This window comes from Zingiber officinale, chromosome 1B, assembly GCF_018446385.1.
Source record: "Zingiber officinale cultivar Zhangliang chromosome 1B, Zo_v1.1, whole genome shotgun sequence".
In the NCBI taxonomy this organism is placed as follows: Eukaryota; Viridiplantae; Streptophyta; class Magnoliopsida; order Zingiberales; family Zingiberaceae; genus Zingiber; species Zingiber officinale.
Window position 1 is genome coordinate 113914280 of NC_055986.1, and position 18734 is coordinate 113933013.

General features: G+C 35.0%; 2 protein-coding genes across 3 annotated transcripts; both read right to left on the reverse strand.

The window, feature by feature from the left end:
- Positions 1 to 6170: 6170 nt before the first annotated feature.
- On the reverse strand, positions 6171 to 6853 carry LOC121988560 (Bowman-Birk type proteinase inhibitor-like). The gene is made up of 2 exons (XM_042542079.1): positions 6705 to 6853; positions 6171 to 6638 (listed from the first exon to the last, which is right to left on the reverse strand). The coding sequence occupies exons 1-2, from the start codon at positions 6814 to 6816 to the stop codon at positions 6373 to 6375; spliced, it is 378 nt and encodes a 125-aa protein (XP_042398013.1). The 5' UTR covers positions 6817 to 6853; the 3' UTR covers positions 6171 to 6372.
- A 7467-nt stretch (positions 6854 to 14320) lies between these two features.
- Positions 14321 to 18528, reverse strand: LOC121973410. 2 transcript variants are annotated; one of them, XM_042524860.1, is made up of 3 exons: positions 18333 to 18528; positions 17738 to 18266; positions 14321 to 14882 (listed from the first exon to the last, which is right to left on the reverse strand). In XM_042524860.1, exons 2-3 carry the CDS (start codon positions 18175 to 18177, stop codon positions 14660 to 14662), a joined length of 663 nt encoding a protein of 220 aa, XP_042380794.1. In that variant the 5' UTR covers positions 18178 to 18266; positions 18333 to 18528; the 3' UTR covers positions 14321 to 14659. The 2 variants fall into 2 exon arrangements, with proteins under 2 accessions (XP_042380794.1, XP_042380788.1); XM_042524854.1 differs by having other exon boundaries at positions 17738 to 18262; positions 18333 to 18527.
- Between the last annotated feature and the right edge of the window lie 206 nt (positions 18529 to 18734).

Below are 18734 nucleotides of genomic sequence, written 5' to 3' on the forward strand. Positions count from 1 at the left end.
TGGAATAATTATTGTGCTAAACTTTACAGAGATTTCATGTATTATATCAGGAAAAAAGGCACTAGGCCAGCGTATGTTTCAGAGACGACATGGAGTACATGGATGGCCACCTGGGCTGTAGAAAGATGGCGAGAAAATGCTGAAAATGCTCGATCTAATAGAAATACAGAGTCAGGTGCCCCAAGCACCAGAATCGCTCGGCATACGTCAGGATTGAAATCTATTGTTGAGCATGCTATGAATTTGGTAATTTAATTTAAAACTATAATTTCTAACAATTTTTTATTTAATTATCACATTAGTATGTATAATTATGTCCCAAATTATTTGTGTATGCAAGAACATGATCTTGCTCAGCAGCCCACATGCATGGAGGTATTTCTGAAGACCCATAAGAAGAAAAATGGGGCATTTGTCGATTCTCGATCTCGGGCCCTACACGTAAGATTATTAACTTTATTACAATTGTTCACGTATTTCTATTTTGATTAACTTTAATAATTGATATCAAATTAAATATTGATCAATATTATAATTTTGAACATAGGAGCAAATGACAGAAAGAGTGGCTTAGGCGGCCTCTCAGCCACCATCAAAGGGGGAGGAGTCACTGTCTCTATCCACCGACGCGCTAAATGAAATATATTATGATGTTGTCGGTGGAAGGACAAAAAACTCTACCCTTTACGGCCTTGGCTCTCAGGCCAAAGTGACATTTGATCGTTTGAGAAGTCCGAGAGGTCGTGCTAGTTCCTCTTCTTCTAGTGAGGTGCAGTCATTAAGACGCGAAAATGAAGAACTGTGCAGTCAACTAAAGTCAATGGATGAGAGGATGGCTTCTATGGATCAGTGGAGGGCCGAGCAGGATACTCTCTTTGCCAGTATGCGACAAATCGTGACAAATTTCGCTCGCACCCAAACACCACATGGTCCTGAGTCACAGGAGACTCAAGACCCATCAGACCGTGGTGATTAGCATGTTTCGAGGTTTGTTCAACTACTATTTAAATATTTATTTATCATACAAGTTACATGCAAAATATATTTGATTGTTTTATTCTACTCTGCTCATTTCTAAATATTACATTATTATATGTTTCAGGCATCAGGGTATACATATTCAGCACGATGATCATCATCATCATCATCATCATCATCCTCATCTTCTTTCTATCTAGGTATTTATTTTTTAAATGTAATATTCATTATACATATATGTAATATTTTGAATTATACATCGATATCAATCTCATCATAATTTATTGCATTTTACTTTTTGTAGGATTTTACATTCGTAGTTACGTTGTTTTGGATTATATGTTATCATGGTATGAATTTCTATATATTTGAGCACGGAAATGTTTTGTCTATATTATGTTTGATTTTATATGTTTTTATATGTATGGAGTGTGTTGTTTTATATGTTTTTATATATATGTAGTGTTTGTTTCTATATTATGGATTGTGTTATAAGTTTTTTTGTATCTATATATGGTTTGTTAGATATGTAAACTGTGATTGTGTTAGTTTATTTGTAAACTATGGTTGTAAACTATGGTTGTATCTGTGATTGTATGGATATATAATTTGTATACATGTTTGAATGGGAAAACAAATAGGGGCTGTCAGTTTTTTTTTTATTTTCCTGACGGAATACCGACGGAATCTATATTTCGTCGGTATTTCTATTCGGAAAATACCGACGGAAATGGTGTTAATACCGACGGAAACATCATTTCCGTCGGTATTTTACGATACGATTTTCCCAGTGGTATTTTACGATATAGGTTTTTCCAGTCCCCTGTTCCGACGGAAGTTATATTTCCGTCGGAAAACTTGGCGCCAATTGTCTAACGGTGTTTACCGACGGAAATATATTTCTGTCTGTAAGTTACCGACGGAAATATGGTTTCCGTCGGGAAAATAGGTTCCGGCGCATATTCTCACAACAGATTGATTTCCGTCGGAAATCTGTCGGTAAGGCTCTTTAGTAACGGAATGCCGACGAATATTTTCGTCGGTAATCCTAGAAATTTTTGTAGTGTCTAACCTCAATCTCTGATCATCCCAGACATGAAATCGACCTAACAAGTTTGTCTATCTCAAAAGTAACATCAAGTTAATGACCAGACACCACCATGAATATAGACTAACAACTATCGCCCTTATAATAACAATCTGGTGGTGTGGCTGGCCATCGAACGATGCTTCCCTCATTCGGTCATCCACATGGCCCACCTAGGGCTTGAGTGACAGCTTATGTGGACTCGTTATCTCTGCAGTGCGGTTGTATAAGGTTATGTAAAGGTTAGTAATGATATGTATAGCTTTCTTTCATTCATACAAGGGCAATTCTCTTGGCCTTCTTCAAACCCTTTCGCTCTCTCTCACACTCATGCAAACTCACACTTTAGCCCATAGTTGACTTGATCGTCGTATACGAGGTCATGCCGACAATGTCAACCCTCGACTAGCTTTCATTTATAAGACGCCAAGAGCGAACACACCAAAAAACCTATCTCATCACAACTTTGGACAAAGAAACAAAGGAGGAGCAAGAAAACTTAGAAAACAAAGTTTGCTCCACTTGACTCTGAACCTCAGCATCTCAATTTATGTCCAATCAACTCGAGTTTAGTCTCCACTAATAAATTATGATTAATTAATTAAATTAAGAATATAAAAAACTAATAATTAAAAAATTAATAGTTTACTTTGTTAATTTTTTATTTATTTTATGGTTGACTTTTGATTTTACTTTCTATTATAGTCAAAAGATGATAAATTTTGTCAAGGCACATGATTTAGCGTATGTATGATGATACTAAGAATAATAAAGGGATACTGCGTAGTTTGGAAAAGGTCAACATGCTCGTGGAGGTGGTGGTCAAAGTTAACAAGAGTTCACCCTGACTTGGTGCAACCCTGACTCCGCGTCAAGTTCGAATCCATGCCGATTTCAATTTCGGATCACCCCAACTAACTAGAGTGGCGCCTCCAATGGCTGACAACCAAGGTGATAAGCTAAAGCATGTGAAACACCGTCATTTAGTTGGGAAGAGGTGGGCAACGTAATCATTTATGTCAGAAAATGTGAATATCGCGAGCGTGTATCTCAGAGCAAGTGGAGCATAGTTACAACTCTATAAAAGGTAGCTCGATCTAACAAACATAGGTATGTGCATACGCATCCAAATCTTCATAAACCTTAGATTTCTTCTTTTTCGTCCTTCCTATCGAAAACTAACTTGAGTGTTAGTACTCTTACTTACGATGCCCCCCGACCATTATTTTAACTCTATTTCTAATGTTCCTGCCTTAAGCTCCAGTGAATCTCTTTGCAAGTCCTCATTGTGTCAAGATGAACGGCGATAAAGTCAACATCCACGCCAATCTACTGCCGGTGGTTCAGTCGTCGACTATCTCAAATAAGTTCATACAATATAATCAATGGTTTTGACAATCATATGAGATTAGATTGACTGATTCAATCGATCGTATAATTGGTCAAGTTGATTTAGATGCGTAATTAATGGTCCTTATGAAAATTCAAGAACTAGTGGCCCCCCTTGATTCAAAGTGTTCCTTCAGCTAGAAAAGTGATCAATTGTTGGTTGGAAGGTGTTGAGATAGCCTTTGGTGTTATCGGAAAAGTAAACGACGATTAATACATGATAAAGGACCATTTGAAGGGAACCTTTGCGACAATTCGATGCAATGGAATTTAACTTGAGCCGTATAACATTTGTGTGACTAAAATCATCTTGACGAATTTTAAAATGAGAGAGTCAACCTTCAACTTGCAGAGTCAACCTTCAACTTGTTTAAGCATGAGTTTATAAGTTTTGGACTATATTTAAGAATGAATAAAAATTCGATAAAATTAAATTAATTGAATTGAATTAAAAAATTTTAAAATTTTAATTTGGTTAATTTGGTTTTTATTTTTTATTTAAAAAAAATTGGTTCAATTTTCGATTAATTCAATTAGATTTTAGTTTTAAATTTTATAATTTAATCAAACCGAATAAGAATATTAATTAAATAATTTATATTTTAAAATATAATTAATTAAATAAATATTAGTTTTTTTTATGAATAAGGTTTTAAAAATTTAAATTAATTCGATCGAAAATAGAATTCATTGATATTTTATCAGTTAATTCAGTTTTTTTTTAAAAAATTCGATGAATTAATTCAGTTAGTTTAATTTTTTTTTTAATTTGTTTAATTTTCGATCTATTTGATTGATTCGATTTTAACGGAATACGTTATAAATATAGATAAAGTCCAACAATAATAATAAATATGTTAAAAAATAGTTTAATGAAAGAGATTATTTCAATTATTTGTTTCTATTTTTTTAGATTTTAAAAATATGTTAAAAGTCAATTGTCTTGTTTTTTATATTTCTTTTTGATAATTCTGACGGACGATGAGGACTAAAATCATTTTAAATTTGTTTGAGCATGAGCTCTTAAGTTTTGGATTATTGTCCTATCAAACCTAATAATCATAAAAATATATTTTAAAAATAGTTTAATGAAATAAAAATATTTTCTCTTATTTATCTCTATTTTGTTATTTTTTTAGATTTTAAAATATTTTATATTTTTTCCTAAATGTCCAAGTTAGTCTCGAACCTGACACAATTGAAGTACGTGTTGAATATATGTGAATGTAAAAAAAATAGAAGAGTGAAGAAGTTTTATTATGAATAAGACTTTAGTCCCGTATTAAGAGTTTCAAGATATATTAATTAATTTATATTGATTCATATATATTGATGATATAAACAAATGTAAGGGAGAGACTCTCTCTCTCAACTAAATTGACTCGTCCATTGCATGCCTTCGTCTGGTAATCATGCTAATCAAACACATATTTTCCCATATTAACTCTTCTATAATCTTGCAATATTAATAGAATAATAAAAAAATTAAGTAACTCCAAAATAATAAAAATTCTTAAGGAAAATAAAAAATACGTGCCCTTATTAACATTTATATTAAAAGCGCATCTTCTTTTTTTTTTTTTTAAAAATATTATTTTAATATTATTATAGCAGTTATAATATATTCATTATAAATACTAGTAATCGTGCATACACGCATATACGCGTCACGTGTGTAATATTAATACATTGAAATCACATTGACCATTTATAATGAAATTATATTAATTAAAGTATTTTAGTATTAAAATACTAAAGTAGAGTCATTAAGGTAAAGTACCTGACTTAATCCGAATTGTTTGGATTTTCGAGTGCCACCCTTACGGCTTCCCTATGAAAAAAACTAATTTAATTTAATATTATACTTATCTTAATAAAAAAACTAAGAAAAGTATATTTTTTTATCATTGTTGGCCTAAAATATTTATAGAAGTTTCTTTGATCATAGTGCTGTCAATTCTAAGATGTGAGACTAAAGAGAACTATATTTTTTTTATATAAAACAATCAGAGAAAATTAATGATGAGAAAAATTCATAATAATATGCTGCAGCTGAGTCTCGAACTCTAGATCACTGATTGTTTCACTTGTGGAATTACTAATAAAGTTTGGAATTATTTTTAGTGTGAATAGAAAAAAGGATATTAATGTAAATTCATTTTAGGCTTCACCAAAGTTAATTAGTAAAGTGGGGAAATTTTTAATAAAATAGTAAGATACTTAATATTTTTTATTTAATTATTAATAATATATATAATAATATTATATCAAAAAATAATTTTATAAATTTCAATAAAATCATTTTAAATTGATAAACAGCTATTAAATTAATCTGATTTATTTTAATATTTTATACCCATTATGACTATGACTATGACTATAAATATATTGTAACAATAAATATATATTAAATTACAATTTATTCATTTTATAAAAAAAACCTTTTTTATATAAAGCCCCAGACTTGTTTTTATAATCTTATTTTTTTTATCATACAATTATTTCACCAAACCAACTTTAAAAAGTGTCAAAATTCTTTATTAGTGAGTGAGTCATCTTTCTTGAGTCAAATTTAATTCATTTTTTTACATAAACCCCCAAACTTTTTGCGCCGCGTGTTCAATAAAAAATCCACTAAAGCATAATCAGTCTAGAATTGTCGGCCGTGAGAATATTCTCTACTTTAAACTTTAGATTTTCATAATAATCTTCAAAATTTCAAAATAGCCTATGAGAATATTCTTATTCTTTAGGCTTATTTTTGTAATTTTATATATATAAGAGCATTGTTTTCTAAAAAGGATGAAACTCCAATGACATGAAATGATATTTGCTCCGTTCTTGAGGACTGAGGTCTTAAAATTTACAAAAATTGCAGTTTTTCTTTTGAAAGATTGATCGCCGCTACAGGACTTAGACTAAAGGATTTGGAGGGCGTGGTCGGAGTTGCACGGGCGGCGGCAGTAGCCGGGGATGCGGTCGGTGCACTGAAACAGAGGAGGCTCCACGCTGAGCGGCGACCGGACGCAGCTCCGGCACGAGGCGTGGCACCGCCGCACCAGGTCGTGGCACTGGCACTCCGGCAGATCGGAATTGATGGAGCAGCCGCCGCATCGGTCGCAACACGGCCACGTCCGCCGGACTCTGATGGTCTTATCCGCCGCCACTGCAGTCGCCGCCGCCCCTGTTCCGTGCCCTGATGAAATAGAAGCTTGGCGAATAGTGGTTAATTGGGAGACGCGACGCTGACCTTCGAGCTCCGAGATGGCGGTGTTGGGTGCGGCGGCGGTGGTGAAGAGGACGGCCGCAGGGGCCGCCGCCGACGCGAGGGCCAGGACGAGAACCAAGAGATCGCGCTTCATTTCTTCTTTTCGGTTCGTTGGAGGCTCTCAGTGGCCTGCTCATGATTTAGACACAAATTTAGGGGGTGAAAGTGAAGAAAAATGCACCTTGACCCTTAAATTTTTAATAAATTGTATTCACATCTCCAAAGCTTTTCGAAATTAGGACAAAGTCATGAACCAAGTTGAAGCAAATGGGTAAGTTATAATTTGTGAAATTATATAGAGCAAAAGAAATTATAAATTTATTGGGGGTGCGGTAGGTGAATTTATGGGAATTCTTCACTTTGACCATGGAATTTAACTACTTTTACACCCAAGTTTAACATGACGTGGCGTCCTTATCCACCGACAGTGTGGAGGAAAGAGAAAAAGATATATTCGACAGTGCGGCGCCTCGAGTTTGAATTCAAGTCAATCAAGCGGAGTGGGGGCCCACCAAATAATTATAATAAATATTTAAGTTTATATACCCAATTATAATAATAGTAATTATTATTGTTATTATTTAAATTAAAATACGAGCCCAAATAATTACTGATAATAAAATTAAAAGAGCGTCCTAATTTCATTTTATTTTTAGTTTTTTTACCATAGTCATATGAGATTTCAACTTGTTTTATTTTTATCCTAAGAGCGTCAGCCGTATTACATTCGAAATAGGTTGGATATATTACATTACGAGGACATTTGTGAATATTATCATCTTTTATATATATATATATATATATATACAAAAATGATATGCTGCGGATAAAATCGTACGAACCGCTACGGACTTGCCTTCCTGATCGGTCACCAGACTGATCAGGGAACCTCCTGATCGGTCTCTGGACCGATCAGGGAACCTCCTGAAAGGTCCAAAGACCGATCAGAAATGTCACTCATGGTCGCCTCGCTTAGCATATTATATATATATATATATATATATATATATATATATATATATATATATATATATATATATATATATATATATATATAAAACCGATAGGTCCAATATATATTATATTAATCTAATTATTTTCTCATATTATTTTAACATTATCATTTATTATTATATAATTCACATGTCACATATCACATGTATATTATATTAATATATTTATTTTTAACATTAACACTTATTATTTGTGGATCTCGTTGTCCACTCATTTATCTTTATTCTTATTTTATATTAAATAAATATAATTTCAAGTTTATTTAGATAATTTAAATATTAATTCAAGGTTGTTGCTATATTATGATCAAATATATTCAATTAAGTCAGCGCGAAATTGGTAATGCACATGACTATCACATAGTTCGGAATTTGTCAGAAGATAATCATGAAATACTTAATTTGAGCGTCACTTTCATCGTTATACCAATTTATTACGTGACTCCCCTCCTCATCTTCAACAATCATGTTATGCAAAATAATACATGCTAACATTATATGTTTTAAGTTTTTTTCTTTATTAATAATGAGTTGGACCTCTAACAATTGTCCATTGAGCTTGAAGCATCCCAAATGCTCGTTTAATATCTTTTTTTACCGTCTCTTGTCTTTCCTTAAACAACCTCCTCTTGGGATCTTTCGGGTAAGGAAAAACCTTCACGAAAGTAGTTCATTCCGGATATATTCCATCTGTTAGATATTATCCTCTCTTATATTGAGTCTCGTTGACCATGAAATTAATCTCCGAGGCATTTCCTTGCAAGACATTATTGAATATGAGAGATTCATATAACACACTAATATCATTATGTGAACCTACGATACCAAAGAATGCATGGTAAATCTACAAGTCTTGAGACATAACCGCTTCAAGCACGATTGTTAATTAGTGATCCATGACCTCTTATAAACTGGTCTTTCTAAGCAACTGGACAATTTTTTCATTCCCAATGCATGCAATCAAGGTTGTCCAACGTTCCAGGGAAGTCATGCCTCTCATCATGCATTTGAAGAAAACGTTGAACATCATCAGCATTCGACCTTCTCAAGTATCGATCACCAAATAATTCAACCATATAATCACAGAACTTGAAAAGATACTTGATGGCGGCTGATTCACTCATATGCAGGTACTCGTCAAGATGGTTGACTAGGGCTCCATAAGCCAATTGGTGAATTGTAGCTGTGCATTTTTATAGTGGTGACAAGCCTTTTCTTCTCACAATATCGTCCTTCTGTTGAAAATATGATGAATGACTCTCAAGTGTAATCACAATGCGACAAAATAAATCTATTCGCATGTGAAATCATCTTCGAAATATTTGATCTCGATACACCGCGAGTTTGTGGAGAAATAATCATTGAAGAGTCTTGCATGCTCGACTTCATGATTTCTTTGGCCTTTTTCTTCGCCACACAAGTGTAATCACTTGGAGTTTGTGGAGAAATAATCATTGAACTATTTGTTGGCTTTGTTGAAGTATCAATAACATTATCTCATTTCCCATATCATAACCTTTGTCAACAACTTCAACTTGGACTTTGTTTTCACTTGTCAACTCAAAGCTGATGCTACTTGAATATTGAGACATTTTGGAGGAAATGAATTTAAGTCTATGTATTTGGCAAATGATATGTTCTTAGAATGAAGAATTGTAAAGCACAAGGTGTCCATTTCTTTTTTTGTGAACGACTATTTTATAACGACTATATTCCAATGGATACTTTGCAATGGCTATATTAATTGACCATGAGTTGTATATTAATTGAAAAAATACAATAATAGAAAATTACATTAATTGGAAAGTACAATAATTGTAAATTATTATAAATGAAAATTACATATTTCATTTCATCCTAATCTCTTGACATAGATGTTCGTGGATGATAAGTTGCTCCTATATTATTTGTAAAATATCTTTCGAAAGGATTACATATTCCTTTAGTTAAACTTTGGCTAAGACAGCTTTTGCTTTCATTTCCTCAACTTTGAGTTGTTTTTGTTTCATTTCAACTTCAATCATTTTTATACTTATATACTTAGTAAAATTTGCAAACATATTATGTAAATTTATTGTCATACCTTCAATATCTGATTTTATTTTGCCTTTTCCCTTTCTTTTTGCTGCCTTCTGACCCATTGAACGAGTTTCTTCTTCGTTTAGGCCTACATGTAGACTCGCATCTTGGTTAGATGAAGTGTTTTTTGCCCTAGACTCTGAGGTCCTTACCTTCTTCATGCCAACAAGATGATCAATAGATTGTGGAGTAAACATTGGAAGGTCTTTTACTATTCTCCATACATGCTCGAGATTAAATATAATGTCATTATTTTCTTCTCAGTATTTTATTAGTGCAATTTTCATAGGTCAAGATTGACCAGTTTGATTAAGCTTGAGTCTTGATATTTGTGTTTTGATGTTTGACAATATATAGAGATTGCAGAGTGCAATCGTCCATTTGGGGAGATTGTTGATATAATTCCCCTTTGGTTAAGGTTTAATCAGTTTGATATGAAGAAAAGTCAAGTAGGTCAAGGTTAACCAGATACTTGATTGGAAAGTCCTAACTGGAGGTTAGGTAAGGGCAAATCTAACGGAAAGGTTGATAGAAGATGAAAATCTAAGAGGATCAGTGTTGACTAGACACTTGGTATGAAAAATCCTAATGAGTATAGCTAGACAGTTATAAATTCTTGGTGAGTGAAGCTAGGTAAAAATCCCTAATGAGTGAAGATAGGTAAATGAAAGTCCTAGTGAGTGAAGTCAGGCAATTGGGAAGTCTCGGTGAGTAAAGTCAGACAGTTGGAAAATCCTAGTGAGTGAAGCCAAGTGAAAGTCCTAGTGAGTGAAGTTAGGCAAATGAGAAATCCTGGTGAGTGAAGCCAGGTGAAAAGTCCTAGTGAGTGAATCTAGGCAAATGGAAATCTTAGTGAGTGAAGCTAGGTGATAAAAAGTCCTGGTGAGTGAAGTCATGTGAAACGCCCTAGTGAGTGAAGCTAGACAGGAAGTCCTAATGAGTGAAGCCAGCCAGTTAAAAATCCAGGTGAGTCAAAGGTTGACTAGACACCTGGTAATTGGATGTCCGAGTGGGTCAAGACTTACCATACACTTAACACAAGATGAAAGTCCAAGTGGGTCAAGATTGACCGGACATTTGGCACGAGGAGAAACCAAGTGAGTCAAAGGATTGATCGGACACTTAGCACAAGGAGAAAAGTCCAAGAGGATTGATCGAATATTTGGCACGAGGAGAAAAGTCCAAATGGGTTAAAAGATTGACCAGACACTTGGTGAAGTCCTAGAAAATCAAGATTGACCAGATGCTAGGCAAGAAACCCTAGGATTCGAATGTGATTCAGCAGATCGTAATCGATTATAGCATGATTAATCGATTATCCTAATCAATCAAGCTAATTTTATGCGAGTGCGCAGAGAGGTGTCTAATCGATTAGGCACATCTTAATTGATTAGAGCAATCGCTTAAGAGGCTTTCTCACTAAAGGAAAGCTTCCTAATCAATTAGGAAGGCGTAATTGATTAGGGTAATCGATTACGCTTGAAAACTAGCCGTTACAAGTCCGATAAAAGGGTTTCGGAGTGCATTGTTTCATTACCTTTCTCTTCTACTCTCTTCTCCGAGCTTAAAGGGCATCAATATTTAGCTCTGAAGTATCGTAACATATTTTTCATACGCAAGTCGTAATATAGCCTTATCACTATGACCGCTACGATACACACTATAAACACTATTGTAATTTACATTGAAGTGATATATCATTTTTTTAAATGGTATTGTGCCAATGCGATCGTATGACACTTGCAATTTTGCTGGGTGTACTTGGAGGATGATTCTCATTGTAGTAGCTTGCAACACATCTCCAGAAAGCATCCACCTTTTAATCATTGCCGATGATTAGATCATCGTTGATAGTGACTAACAATTTCGCTAAAACCTCATCTTCAATCTTACTCCATGTTTATCACTTTCTTCTATCCACAGCGCCAAAATCTGCCTTCTCTAAATTTGCGAGTTCAATTGGGGATTTACGGTCGGACAGTTGAGTCTCCAGAACAAAAGTTATAATAAATGGTTCATTTTCCGTCAAAGATGTAAAATGCACACCGATTGCATGTGGATTAGATGGATAATTTCCTGGATATGGATAATTTGGTGGATATATGCCATATGAATTATTTAGTGGATATGGATTATGTGGATAATTTGGTTGATATGGAAAATATGGATAATTTTTCTAAAGAATCCTTGGTTATTTTCATTTATTTATATAAAGAAGATTTTTAAAGGGATTTAGGTGTTTATATGATTGAAATAAGTTGGGTAAGATGATAAGTATTTATAGATGAAAATGTGATTTTTTTTAATTAAAATAGTTGTTAACTAGTCGTTGTGTGATTTACTAGTTGTTAACTAGCCATTGTGTGAATCTACTAGCTATTTGTTTTTTTTTATTTTAATCTCATCAAAAATATACTACCAATTTAATTTTATTTGTTTGTTTTTAATTTTAAAATTAAAAAAAATTAATTAAACAATTCTCTCACTTGGTGGGTGCACACACACCCGGTGAGAATTTTGTTTTGTTTTGTTTTTCTTTTTTCATAAATCAAACTTTTAAACACGTTCAATTCATTAAGCGCGTTCAATGATATCAACAACGCATTTGAATTAATATACGTCTCGTATTAGTTTTAACACTAATAACATGTTATAACACACATATTATAACGCCAATGTGGAAGCCCTAATAGTTGCGTGTTCGACCTTATTATCTCTTATCATATGCATTAAATTCTAAATCAGTTGGGCATGTTGTATTAACTATAAAATTATGGTTGCTACAAATGTTGTAGTAGCTACATATTCTATATTATTATGTCCTGCCACATGTATTAAATCCTAAATCGGTCAGGTACATTGTAGTAGTTACGAAATTATAATTGCTACAAACTATAATTGCTATAAATGTTATAACAACTACAATTTCATAGGTGCTACAATATGAATATTGCTCCAGGGCGTAACACAGAGGTGGTGTATAACATTTCTGGTGTAACAGCTACGGGTCGAATATCATAGGAACTCATGACCTAAAATTCACCCCATCATGAGCCTCCTGCATGTGTATCTGAATTTACCTCCCTCTATACCCGTAGGGCCGGATCTAAGGGGACCGCTGAGGTGGCATATCCAATTTTTTTTATATATATAATGTACGTTCCCCGTGGTAGTTTTGATGTGATCAACCAGGTTAAATTAGGTCTTATAGTGTTTTGATCCTTGTATCTAAGTGTGCAAGAGCTTAGGAACACAAGAAGTCGAGTGGAAGACGCAACAGACGAGAATGATGGAACGGGAAAGGAGTTGACAGGCTCGGTGTATCTGAGGAGTTGCGGAAGAGTACACCGGTGGACGAGAAGGATGTGCATGATGTTTGAAGGACGAGAAACCAGGAAGGAAGCCTACTCGAGGAGAACGTCGAAGTTGGGTTCGGGTGAGGTCAACTCTAGATAACCTGAGTATCACTCACGTGAAGAAGACCAATTGGAATCTGATCTGCCTTGTGAAAGGCGCCTTCCATGGCCTATGGAAGGTGCCTTCAATGCTTCATGGAAGACGCCTTCAAGCCTATGGAAGACGCCTTCAATGCTTCATAGAAGACGCCTTCAAGCCTATGGAAGGCGCCTTCAATGCTTCATGGAAGGTGTCTTCAAGTCTATAGAAGATGCCTTCACTAGCCGTTAGCCAAAGATAAAGTTTTATCTTTGGCGGATAAAACCTATCCTATTGAAGGCACCTTGGATCACTTTGAAAGCACCTTCAAGCTGCGGATAATTTTTTCTAGAAGCTATAAAAAGGTCCATGGACCTAGGAATTTAACAACTTCTATATTCAATTCCTAGCCTGAGCTTTTCAAAGAGTATAAGAGATTTCTCTGCCTTCAACAAAGGAGATATTTTTAGTGAAAATTTGCAACTGTTTTGGATTAATAATCACCTAAGTTGTAACCAAGTAAAAATCTCTGCCTCTTTTATTTTATGTGTTCATTTATTTTATGTTAGTTATCTAATATTTGTATCCTTGCTAAGTTTAAAGTTAGAGAAATTTCTAACTCTTATTTCAGATTATTCATCCCCCTCTAGCCGCCCGCATCAGGACCAACATAATGTGAACATTATTGAATAGAACAAATCTAAGTTATAGCAGTTACAATTTTGTAGCTACTACAATATAACTATTACAACATAAATGCTAGATGAATAGGTCGAATTCACATTGTAACAATTATGATTTCATAACAACCGTAATTTCATAGTTGCTATCGTATTTAAAAATAATAACCGCTATAAATGCTGTATTTGTAACCGTTACAATTTCATAACTAGTTCAAAATTTAATATATATGAATGAAGATAATAATATCAAATAATATATTTGAAGGCAGCTATGTCATTTTAAGAGAGCTGGGACGCCTTTTTATTTTAATAAAAAAATCAAAAAGGAATACCCGATTCCCATAAAATAAAAATGAGGAATGCCATTTTGATTATTGCCCAATAATCATCTAAGAAAATTAAACTTTAATAATTTTCTATATCATATAATTTTACAAATTAAGAACTGCAATTAGTGACAATCAAAATCTAACAAAACAAACAAACAAACAAATGAAGCACTCAAACCAGACGTGCACAAAAGTATGTCCTACAAAGTATCAGAATTGTTGTTTCCACCAAACCAAAGGATCACATACATGAACTTCTCATATCGCTTCCCTCCGAAACATTTATCGACACTTCTTCCTTCTGTTATGATACATCAGGGGCTTTCGGCTTCGTTTGGTAATTCCACAGCAAATGGTGATGCACAGGGAGTCTTTGGTTCAAATTGCTTGCATTGCAATCAGCCGGGCATGTTGAAGTGAAAGAGCCAGGAGACGACGAAGGTAAGCACCAAACAGGCAAGCAGGAATTTGAGGAAACGATGTCCCTGCCAGAAGCCCTGTGTCTCCAATGGCAATGTGGTTTGTGGTGTAGAAGAGCTGGCCTCTGTCAACTGCTCCGCAACTTCAGTCTCGCTCACACCATTGACATTTTGTGCTGTGGAGCCGCATATCTCACAGGTCCTTCAATGAGAGACGGAGAAAGGAAGTTGCAGGTAGTTAAGCAGCAGAATAAGATGCGAGGAATGTATATAAGTCGAACATGTAACAATCAAAATGACAAAAACAATGAGGGTTTGGCACTGGCTCAGGCCTGATGCAAATTAAATTATAGCTCAATGTTCAAAGATGACAAGTGATGCAATGATCATATCATGGCCTCTAAGACGTTAGAACACCAATGCAAATCTCACAGGCTATACAACTTCAATTATGAAAATCTTAGTAAAATCAAACACATCATTACCCAAGGATTTCAGCAGATGATAAATGAGAGAGAAATACAGTAAGACGACTTGGAAGTTCAAAAACTCTATTTAATGTCATTAAAGTGATCTGTATATTTCTATTGACAGTCTTTCATGAATTTTAATAGAGAGAAATGATTTATGTAGCTGACCCAAATAGTTTAAATTAAGAGGAGTTGACGATAATGATACTTGCCATGCCTCACCTAAGGTATCTTATGAAAAGATACATCGAAGTGCTGAGAAGTTACATAAAAATTGTACAACAAGAAGAACGATAATAATAGTAATAACGAGAATATCTTTTACAATGCTATTAGACAGAGTGGTGAGAGCATCTACGATAGCAAGCACTTAAATCCAACTCTACAATTGTGACTAAAGGCAATAACAAAGGAATTGACAATAGTCATTACGTGGGAATGCAAAAAAGTATGATAGATATATATGCACAACATCCTAATGTCCAATATAAATTGCAATCATCAAAAACCCAGAAAGAGTTATGCTTAATGTATTTCTATGCACTATCTCAGTCACAAGCATAGGTAGACCATTGAATTTCTCAGAACTCACTGGTGGTACCCAATTCTTGCTCGGTAGGTGACAACTGCATACAATTAGTTTGACAATATTGTGCCCAATACTAGTGCGCCACAGCTAAACACTAGAATGCCTCATTGACATTACTTGTGCCTCATCATATGAGCAAAATAATACGTGCACAAATATAGACCAAAACTTTGATCAGATAACTTGCTGTTTATGTGTGCCATGTCAATACTATGCATTAGTAAAGTAAAAGGGCATGGATTGAATTTAACATAATGTAAATTTGTTGCAATAAAAGCCAATCCTGTTAGAATCCCAACATTATTAACTGTTGGGCATTATAACCAGCAAATGGGCCTATAGAACTACTGCACTTGAACACTCACTGGCAATAAATCTGTTGGGGAGGGCCCGTTGGTCAAATGGAATTCCAGCACATAAGTTCATCCAGACAAAGCAGTTCCAACATTAATTTTTGCTTTAGTTATTATGAGTGCCGGTGTTATTTGTGTTGCAAAAGATGTGTAGCAGGCTGAACAAGGACGCTTCACTAAGTATTGTTAATAAATTTCTGATAAAACTATCTTTGAAACTAATCTGAGGCTAATAGTTGCATCGATAGTTGCATTTGTCAGGCATAAGTGCCCGCGAGAAAGAAAATAAATGTTGGTAACATCCTATTATGCTGTAGTGAAGGTTTTAGTAACAACAATAAAATAACAACGTTCAGTTACCAAAACCTAATCTGTTGAGATTTTCTTGAAGTGCAAAACTTAGAGGAAGAGCACAAGCAAGGGGGTGACCATCCACTTTGAAGTGTTCTCATAGACAAGAAACTGAAGAAGTAAATTGATCATACTTTATGGTGCTATCTTGAAATAGAGCATCTTGGCACGAAGTTGATCATTTTTGGTATCATCTTTGACATTGAATATGAGGTTTGGTGTGGGCTAATGTATTCCATCATTCTTCTAATGCATTATGCCATAGTATATTAGTATGCTCCAATTTATGCAAGTTGTGAGTAAATAGTGAGAAGAAGTTGTCTCATTTTTTTTTATGATTAATGGAATCCTCTCCCCATGATTTTTTAACTTTGTTGTTGCAAGGGATTTCCCATATAAATTTTGGTGTGTGCAAATTTATCACAAGTGCACATTTAAATTTCTTTATTTATCACAATATTATTGCATTACATATTGTGCTATGTTGCTTGCTTAAAATTGTAGTGGTTTGGGCTTAACAACAGATGATATTAAAACTTATCTATTATGCTACAACAACATTAAAAAAATTGTCATGTTTCAATATGAGTCAAAATGACATGTAGCATGATAAGTAATTAATCATAAGACAAACATCATATGAAAAAAATTCAAAAGTACAAAATACAATGGGTTTTCAAAATAAATAAAATGCTTTCAACCTCAACAATCTCCAAACTGAAAATTATTACTAGTCTCGGATAATCTACTACAAAACTACTTCTCACCCCTTAGACAAGGTTCATCTCCAAAACTTAGAAGGCAGCGCTTTGAAAATTGGACCATGTCATTACACAGATTAAGGACAAGTTTGGCTAAGTGAGATGGGCTGCATCTAATGTGGGTACTATCAGTGTGCAAGATATATATCACCAATTCAGAGGAGATATGACTGAGGTACAACCTAGACTGGTTGATAAAGGACGTAACCACACTCACATTTGGATGGGAGTGTATTCCTTGTTTGGAGTGGAAGCAACAAGATTAAACTCCTCCAACAATACCATTATATGGATTGAGATCCCACAGATTGGTGAAGAGTCCTCCATATCTAACTCGCTTACTACTACACCAAGCAACTCTTGCTGAATGCTGATGTGCACTAGTTTGCTAGAGGGTGATACTAGCTAGATCGAGTATATAACATTGACCTTTGTTAAAAGTGCATTCTTTGGGGACTATGGTAGTTCAAACAAATCTTAGCAAACTGACACTATTACAAGAGGACTATGTTAAGGGAAATCTGCAAGCTTACTTGTTTCCTTTGATCTTAAACCAAGTCTCAGCGCACTGCTTGTGCGCAGCACCCAAATCATCCTTGCAAGAACAGCCCAATACAATCGCCACTCCCGACTCCGGAGCTGCTTTCTCCAAGCTGAGATGGCAAATTCGGCAATCCCGTTCTCCCTTATCCACATCCTCCTTAGCCTCTGGATCATCGTCAAGCGAAGTCTCCAACCCAGAGACGCAGGACTTCCTACAGGGCTCTCGAAGCCCATCGATCTCGCTGCCGGATGCGCTCGAAAGCCGGCAGCCACCGCGAGCGGAACTGCCACATTTCGCGCCGTTTGGCGAAGGCCACGAATGCCCTTCCGCGTCGGAGAAACCGAAGCCGTGTTGGTCACCCCCACTCGAGTGAGTGTCCTGCGGCCCTTTTTCGACGTCCCTGTAAGATTCCTCTCCCTTTTGGGCCATTGCGCGCTGCAAGTTGCTATCTTTGCCACGGAGTAACCCAGAATTACTAGCTGATACTCGGTTGGGCTTCAAGATGCGGATCTACCTATCTAATCCATTTCATCAAGAACAAGAACGAAAGATTCAGAGTGAGATAACTCGGTACGCACTCTTACCAAATCAGCTTACGGTGGCGAAATGGTCCCCAAAGAACAAAACACGGCAAACGAATCTCGAGCTTCTGAAGAATTACAGGAGAAAACCTCTGCTGCAAATCGCATCTGGATCACACGGAACAGGAAGGGGATTGGAGAAGATTGCAGACTTGTTCTGCTCTCTGGAAGCAAAGATTTGGAAGTGGATGATGAGGTTTAAACTGGTGGATTTGGTACTTGTTCATATTAAACAAGGGTAGAATGGTCATTAACTGTCCCTATTTATTGCGATTAAATTAAGAGATCATTTCATTTTGGCCTCCCAAATACACTTTATCTTCTTTTCAACACTACTACTCTCCAAACCCTTATAGTTTTAAAAATCACCTTTTCAAAATTTTTAAAATATAATTCTACACGGCA